Source organism: Engystomops pustulosus, unplaced genomic scaffold, assembly GCF_040894005.1.
Source record: "Engystomops pustulosus unplaced genomic scaffold, aEngPut4.maternal MAT_SCAFFOLD_886, whole genome shotgun sequence".
In the NCBI taxonomy this organism is placed as follows: Eukaryota; Metazoa; Chordata; class Amphibia; order Anura; family Leptodactylidae; genus Engystomops; species Engystomops pustulosus.
Window position 1 is genome coordinate 16,715 of NW_027285765.1, and position 9,151 is coordinate 25,865.

General features: G+C 42.1%; 1 protein-coding gene across 1 annotated transcript; it reads right to left on the reverse strand.

The window, feature by feature from the left end:
• Window positions 1-3,440: 3,440 nt before the first annotated feature.
• Window positions 3,441-8,790, reverse strand: LOC140112574 (chymotrypsin-like elastase family member 2A; the record flags this gene model as incomplete). The annotated part of the gene is made up of 6 exons (XM_072132555.1): window positions 3,441-6,290; window positions 7,233-7,396; window positions 7,636-7,714; window positions 7,809-7,848; window positions 8,104-8,198; window positions 8,681-8,790. Coding segments are annotated over 6 exons (668 nt in total), but the record flags the coding sequence as incomplete, so codon positions are not given.
• Between the last annotated feature and the right edge of the window lie 361 nt (window positions 8,791-9,151).

Consider the following 9,151-nt stretch of genomic DNA (forward strand, 5'->3'; position numbering starts at 1 on the left):
GGGAATCTTCTTCCCCCGTCTCTTGTGACGAGCGCAAAGCTTCTGACTTCATGCTGATCAGAGAGTTTTTCAACAGGCCAAGCAGCGGGATGGTGAGGCTGATGATGGCGGCATCGCCACTGACCATCTGTGTTGACTCCTCAAAGTTACTCAGCACCTGACAGATATCAGACATCCACGTCCACTCCTAATTGTAGACTTGAGGAAGCTGACTGACCTGACTACCAGTTCTGGTGGAAGTTGACATCTGGCAGTCTACAATCGCTCTGCGCTGCTGGTAAACTCTGGATAACATGGTTAATGTTGAATTCCACCTCGTGGGCACGTCGCACAACAGTCGGTGAGCGGGCAGTTGGAGGCGGCGCTGCGCTGCCCTGATAGTGGCAGCATCTGTGCTGGACTTTCTGAAATGCGCACAGATGCGGCGCACCTTCGTGAGCAAATCAGACAGATTGGTGTCCAGGCATGGCACATGTGTCAGTCTGCCGAGTTGCGGAGCCGCCACCAGGTTACGGCCGTTGTCACACAAAACCATGCCTGGCTTCAGGTTCAGCGGTGCCAGCCACAGATCAGTCTGCGCCGTGATGCCATGTAATGTGCCTTTTATCGCCTAGGCTCAGCAGTTTGAGCATGGCCTGCTGTCGCTTAGCGACGGCACTGCTGTTGTCCCTAGAGCTACCGACTGATGGCGCCATGCCCACGGATGGTAATTCGGAGGAGGAGGGGTGGGAGGAGGAGGAGGCATAGTAGGCCTGAGAGACCTGGACCGAGGTAGGCCCCGCAATCCTCGGCGTCGGCAGTATATGACCTGCCCCAGGGTCAGACTCGGTCCCAGCCTCCACCAAGTTAACCCATTGTGCCATCAGCGATATATAGTGGCCCTGCCCGGCAGCACTCGTCCACGTGTCCTTGGTCAGGTGGACCCTGTCAGAAACGGCGTTGTTCAGGGCAAGGATGATGTTGTCTGACACGTACTGGTGAAGGGCTGGCGGCACATCGGGAATAGTAGTGGCGGCTGGGGACCGCATAACGAGGGGCGGCCGCCGCCATGAGGTTGCAAAAGGCCTCGGTCTCTACCAGCCTATAGGGCAGCATCTCCAGGCTAAGTAGTTTGGAGATGTGGACGTTGAGGGCTTGGGCGTGTGGGTGGGTTGCACTGTACTTCCTCTTGCGCTCCAGCGTCTGGGGTATGGAGAGCTGAACGCTGCGCATGGAGACATTGGTGGATGCTGTGGAGGATCGTGGAGACGAAGGTGTGGTTTTCGCAGGGGAGGTGTTTGGGCCGGGGTCCTGGGCAGGGGGCTGACTAGCAGAGGCAGCAGATGACACAGGGGAAGGAGCAGTGGTGTTCCCGGCTGGAGGTGAACGGCCTTGGTTCCATTGAGTGGGGTGTTTAGCATTCATATGCCTGCGCATACTGGTGGTGGTTAAGCTGGTAGTGGTGGAACTCCTACTGATCCTGGTGTGGCACAGGTTGCACACCACAGTCCGTCGGTCATCCGGTGTTTCTTTAAAGAACCTCCAGACCTCCGAAAATCTAGCCCTCGCTACGGGAGCTTTACTACGTGAAACATTTGGCGCTGATGCACCAGCTCTGGCTCTGCCTCTCCGTCTGGCCCCACCACTGCCTCTTCCAACCTGTTCTTGTCGAGGACTCGCCTCCGTCTCAGAAGCACTGTGTTCACCCGGCCTATCAACCCAGCTTGGGTCTGTCACCTCATCATCCTCAGATCCCTCAGTCTGCTCCCCCCTCGGACTTCCTGCCCTGAGAACAACTTCACCACTGTCTGACAACCGTGTATCCTCATTGTCCGACACCTCTTTACACAATTCTTCCACTACGTCAACAATGTCATCATCACCCACAGACTGCGACCGGTGGAAAACCTAGGCATTGGAAAATAGCTCAGCAGCAACCGGACAAGTGGTTTGTGACTCTGGGAAGGGTCCAGAAAACAGTTCCTCAGAGTATGCCGGTTCAAATGCCAAATTTTCCTGGGAGGGGGCAGACTGGGGGGAAGGAGGCTGAGGTGGAGGAGCTGGAGGAGTGCTGATTTCGGTGACATGGGTGGACTGCGTGGAAGACTGACTGGTGGACAAATGGCTAGAAGCATTGTCCGCAATCCACGACATCACCTGTTCGCACTGTTCTGGCCTCAACAGTGCTCTACCATGAGTCCCAGTAACTTGAGACATGAACCTAGGGAGTGTAGCTCTGCGGCGTTCCCCTGCTCCCTCATCAGCAGGTGGTGTCTCACCCTGCCCAGGACCACGGCCTCTGACCCCTGCAGTAGTTGGACGCCCACGCCCTCGTCCTCTACCCCTAGCCCTCGGGTTCAACATTTTCAAAATTAAAGTGTAAACTGTGAAAATTTTTTTGTGTTTTTTTTGTGTTTTTGTTTTTTTAACAAAACAATACTATCCTATTGCTATGGCTAGTTTCTAACCTACACTGACAGCACACAACAGGATTTTGTGCTGTGCCTGATGACTTTTAGTTTTGAAAAAAAAGAAAAAGCAGACTGTGCCTAATTCAATCAAACCCCTAATAACTTGTCCCACTTAGGTGTTTGAGATGGATATGTGTGTCACTAAGAGCTAAACAGAACGTTCGCTCCCTGCAAATTCGTCACAATATGGTACTAGCTGCACTACAAGCAAATCAACAAAAAATAAAATATATAACACTATTGTAGCGCTAAGAAGGCCTGTTGGGTTCTTGTAGAATCACTCCTGCCTAACACTAATCTAATAGAACACCCTAACGCTATCCCTGCAGCAGCAGCAGCAGCTCTCTCCCTAACGGCATCCAGACAGATAATGATGCGAGCAGCGTGGGCAGGGACTAACCTATTCCAGGTTCACCTGATCAGGCCAGCCAACCACTGCTATTGTTGTGTAAGTGCACCACACCATGCTGGGTGGAGTGCAGAGTCTCCTGGCTTGTGATTGGCTCTGTTTCTGGCCGCCAAAAATCAAAACGGCGGGAGATGCCATTTTCTCGAGCGGGCGAAGTATTCGTCCGAGCAACGAGCAGTTTCGAGTACGCTAGTCATTAACATAAATTTAGAAGCAAGCCCAACAGCCAATCAACAAGTTTCCGCTAATATGGATATATGGTTTCTTATAATATTGTTCAGTTTTGATAAAGATGTTTTTGGAAAGGTCTTTATACTTTCTTTATTACCGGGTACGGAGTGGTACGCTGCCACACCTGTGCTGCACTGTACCGCTCCCGTAGAGCGCCTTGTGCCCATTGCCGTATATGGGGGACGTATATAGGCCTTATATAAGTTGGCCGTATATACGTTCCCCATACGGCATTGTGAATATAGCCTTAATTCTGAATCTGAAGACAGGTTATTAGTTTCAAAAATGGTCTCAGCCCAGAAAAACCCTTTAATCAAAAGAAAGACTCAAGAATTGATAGTTTTGCTTCTATTGTTTTATTAAGCCTGAGGCTGAATTACCACTATCGAATTAACATTATCACTGCTCAGCTATATTAAATATTATTCTGTAGATTTTTTTTAAAATATACTGTAATACTATGGAAAGACATACTAAATAAACAGCAATCTTCATAAAGCATAAATGAGAAGAAATCACACATAGATACATGTAAGAATAGATGTCTATAGATATTCATGTAATATATGTGTTTGGTCTCTAGACTGCAAATTATATCCAAGTGCATTTCAACAACATTGAAAAGTCTAGAAACACAAAAAACTGGAATGAGACAAGTTTTAAACACACAGCTGACAGTATTGTGTTAGGAAATACATTTATCCCGTATATGATACGTTTTTTAATGTATGTGACCCTCAGATATACCTTCATAGGTAACCAATTTTACATTCTTCGTCATGGAGGCCATATTGAAAAAAATATGCACAGTAGACATTTTTCTGTAATGAAGCAATAAATTTCCTTAAGTTGTGTATTTTAATATGATCACAGTTAAAGATGTTCTTGTTATTTTGCTTAAAAACATGATCCAATTATTCACTGAATATAATGCCCACATACGAAAAGAGGCAGGACTCAAGAAAAGTGATTACTTAAGAAAAGTGCTGAATCATATGCCTCTTTTTTACAGTTGTCATCTGGGCTAGTTCATGGGGACACTAACCTATTCTCTTAGGTTTAATTTTTGGTTTTATATATCTTTCAACATGATGGATAGATATGATATATAATACAGGCAGTGTTGAATTTGTATGTAAGGGGGAACTGTATATTTTGTATAATTATATATATTATATAATTGTAGCTCTTGACAAAAATTATTTTTTTGTCCCATTGACAATTGGATTTTTAACATATTTACTGAAATGGGACAAACGATTAGCAATAAAGCTTCATTACAGACACCTTACAGCTGATCCCTGCAACCTAGGAGTAAAGTAAAGTATTCAGAGATCTTCACCAGAGGTCACAGTGGGCAAACAGGGTCCGTCTGTAGGTAGGGGACTGCCTGTATATATAATACATAAATTTATGATTTGTTTTCTTAAATTATAATTGGCCTAAGACTCTATTGATTAAGAAGTGACCTTCACATGGAAAGGGTGTTTGAATGTATTAATTGTTTACAACAATTGCTAAGAAACTGAGGTAACAGTAAGATCAATTATTATGTTTTAGCTAAAAATATTTTATAAAATTGAATTTTTCTAGAGAAACTGTCACATTTTCTTTTCCAGTAAGACTAGGTTAAATGTTATAAAATATTTTACAGTCCCTCAGATGTGGTATCATCTGTGCACTTGACATATGAATACACTGCTGATAATGACATGTATTGTACAACACTTAAGAGTGTTATATGATGTGTTGGTGCTTATAAAAACCCAATGATAAAACATGTGAATAAGAAACAACATTAACAACATTTTAAAGTCTTCAGTATGTTTTTGCTGCTTTAGAAGTTTTAGAAGTTTTTATTTAAAGGGAACCTGTCACAAGGGTCCTTATTTTCACTAAAGACTGGTTGCAAAAGCCCTTTATACCTGCTGTGCAAGTATGCCTTTGTCAATTTTTCAGCATTTTCATTACAATATAATAGTGTGTTTTAACTTACCTGGCTTCCTGACAGAATCATGTGGTGAGTCCCAAGATTTGCAATGCATTGGATGCTTAAAAAAATGCTGCTCACTCCTTAGTTCTCAGCCCCCACCCTTTTGCTCCTGCACAACTCCTCCCTCCTTCTCCTTCACTCACACAGGGACAGCTCACAGCATGGTTAAGTGACATCAGTGGGGAAGGGAGGAATTGTATTCAAGCAGAAAGGTGGGGTCTGAGAGCTGAGGAGTCATTGAGCAGCATAGATAAGCCACATGGTTTTTTTTAATGTAGTCAAACCAAAGCAAACCCTACAGGATTTTGTCAGGAAGCCAGGTAAGTTGAAACACACAATTATATTGTAATGAAAATGCTGAGAGAAGGCACAAAGTCATATTTGGAATGCAGGTCTGTTGGGCTTCTGCAACCTATCTTTAATGAAAATGAGGTTCTTGGTGACAGGTTCCCTTTAAAGGAAAACTACCATCAAAATCCAGCACTTACTCATAGGTCCAGGCACAGTGACTGTGGTTATCTTCTTATATTTGTTATAATATATATTTGTTACATATCTTATTCCTAAGCAGAATTTTAGAAAAAAGGAGGCTATGCATAACAAATATAAGAAGATTATTACAGTCACAGTACTTGGATCTATGAGTAAGTGTCCCTGGTTTACCCTGCTTAATTTTTTTAGTAGATTTTCTTTAACTTGATGTAGGTGTTGACATGGACCCCATGTAGTACAGCGTGTACAATCATATGAGTGATAACATGAATTCTTAGTAGGAGTAAAGTAGCCTTTAGATCCAGACAGCTATAAAATTTTAACTATACTAGAGGTCTGGACACTGAACTGCTTATCTTTACTTCTGTCTGCATGTAACATCTTTACCACGCACAACTCTAACATTTGCTGGAAATAATCTACACACAAGGTGTTAAATGTAATGAGGCAAAATCCCTGCTATGAAGAGTAAACTAAAAATCCCTTTTACAATCCAAGATTTGAACAGATGTCCAACTTTGAGCTTCTCCTACTGTTAGTGTAGGAAGAAATCACGGATCCTTGTAGCCTCAATCCAAGGAATATATGTTGAAGTTCTAGTGAAGACACTTGGTTTGTTTTCCACTGTACATCCGATGGGACCAAAGCTGACAATACCATGAACTTCCCATTTTTCTCTACCATTTTGGCAAACAAGAGGCCCTCCTGAGTCACCCTGTAGGCAACAAAGTCAGCAAGTCACATATATGTTATGCAAGTTACATTAAACCTTTAAGAAAAGTGTATGTGTGTATGTTGTATGTCTGCTAAAGGAATCTGCACCAACGTATTTACAAATACCAAATTTTGCACAGCCGCTCTCTGTGACTCAGGGTACGTCATAGACGTTTTGAGCCAACATTTTCACCCCACATTTTCCAAAATCCACTTATTTCCCACCATTTACAGAAGCCATTGTCTGCTGCTGCTGTGGCAGTTGGAAGCTGAGCCGTTATTGGTTGCTGTTTTGCCATAGGTCATTAATATGAGCTCTGATGTGATTGGTTACTATAGGTAATGAGAGTCTTAGCCTATGTATGAGGTAAGATGGATAGGGATACAGAGATAGGGGGAGATTTATCTCTGTACAGAGATAGGGAGAAGGGAGATATGTTGTGCTTCATACAATTCTGATAAATCCTCCCATAGACAAAGAAACAGAGAGAGAGGCAGTCGCTGGAATTAGAGTGTCAGAGACAGAGACTAAATTTACTCACGATGCCACTGAAACGGCTTTGTGGCAATTTACTTTTACCAAAGCACAAAGCCTCCACATTCTTTCATTAAGAATATCATCGTAAGTTCCATAGCTAAGCATTATTACGATTGGGTGTGATACTTTGCCAATTAAGGAACAGTTCTGCAAATTTAAGAATTTAGTTTCTGGCAACACTAAATTCTTTTATTTTCTTCTGTTTTCCTTACGATGGAAATACATTTTTAAAATATTTTCCATGGTCTAAGAGCTTTGACTTTATTATTATAAGTGTTTTAGTTAAGTTGTTGCCTCATAGGTAACATTTTAGGTCACATATGATCTCCAGTTAACTTTTTCTTTTTCATGACATGATTTAAATAGAAGAAAAAAGTTATTCTGGTAGTAACATTGGGTAGTTACCTGACAGGCAGCAGGGGGTCCACCAATATCTCGGAAACCAGCACAGATCATTGACTCTCGAACCCTGTCACCCCAGAATTTTTTCTGTCTACATGTTTTGGTATCAATGATTGGCAGCTTTGCTTGGTTCAGAACTTCCGACAGTGTAAGGTTCTCTTTTCCACCTTAAAAAATACAACAAAAAAACAAATAATGTACAACTGAAACTGGGCCTTAATATCACAAGACTTCAGAGTATTGAAGAGTCATAAAACTGGATCAGGAAGATTTGGTTGCCATAGTTTTTTTTTAATGCTGTGTAATCTGTTGCTATATGGAGAAGAATGCCATGGATCATAACATTCATAACATTTCAGAACTATGAAGTCAGTGTTAGCTTTCTTGCAATGTACAAGCATGTTACCTCTGGTATCTCCCCATCCAGTGACCCAGCAAAAATGACCTGGGCGTAGAGTAATTTCTTTTTTAGGAAGGCAGGCATACTGTTAAAGTGTGTGGTCAATATGTCTCCCACAGGCTTGACTAATGCAATATCATAGTCCAACTCATTCAGATGGGTAGCAGAACAGTTCATGCCTGTAAATGCGCTTTACATTGTGTTGAATCAGCCTTCCCCCTATTTAACAAACATATCAAAGAAATATCAAAAAATAGATATTGTATCAATAAGGTGTTTCATTTTACTGACTATTTAGGGTATGTTCTCACAAATAAAATTTCTTGCAGAAATTGTACTTTTTTATGTAGCTGTCACATACACCCAAAAACTGACACATAAATTATAATGAGCAATTTAAATTATTGCTTTTTATCAGCAATAATGTGAACAGCAAAAAGATTTTATCTATTGGCTTACAATCATAGCACTCACTTCTGAAAACAGTGGGCCGCAGTGAGGACCCAATTTTTGTGAATGAGCGTCCCACCGCAGACGTGAACATATTTCTTATTTCCCCTAGCCCGAACCTAAGAAAAGAAAAGTGCAATTTATTAAGACATTAATGAACATAGTAATAGGTTGCATCTATACATCTTTTAAAGATAAAATGACTTTTCAAACTCAAAATGAAGGAATTGCTATATCAGTGAGGGTCTGACTACTCACAATCTACTACATCAACCTCATGATCACAAAAACTAGGGTCTCAAGTCCTGTAACTACATGGAATTGTCACAGATTGCATATATTGAGGAATGCAGCTTCTCTTAGGAAGTCCTTTAGAGATGAATTCAAACAAAAGGGACCTATGATCAATGGCGTCCTTTCAGTCTCCCCCAACCTACCTATCAGTTACCGCTCATCCTGTATTGAAAAAATAATCTTATGTATTTTATATTCTTAAATAATTACCAGTATATCCCAATTAAGTATTTTATCTCGACTTACAGTATAAACATAATCAGTTGTTCAAGAGATGCAGTTTCCATAGAGGAAACTAAAATTTTACCTGTAAGGAAACCTGCCATGGCCAGGAGAACGGGCGTACTTCATACCCAGACACGATCCTTTCAGCAGTGTTTTGTTGGAAAAATGCAACCCCACAGTCGGCCGGCCAGTCTGAGGAAATTAGGAAATTCTGTATAACTAATTAACAAAATCTTAATTTGATAGTAATGTCACAGTTTACACAGATTCAGTAAACAGTGTAGAGAGAGACGCAAGGGAAACAGGTAAAACTATCCCTTACTCAATGACTAAGTTAGTCCCTGCCTGCATGTGATGGTCGGCTTCCCTGGACCAGCTCTGGACCTGACAACTTCTCTCTCTCTCTGAAAACGAAGACCTATCCAGAAAATAGGGGAAAGGACTAAAGAATACTAGGGTCTGCAGTACTAAACTAGTGAAAAGATTGATGCAAGTAACTTGGAGAACTAGCAATCCCTGCATGCACACAAACACACAGCCGAGACTGAACATA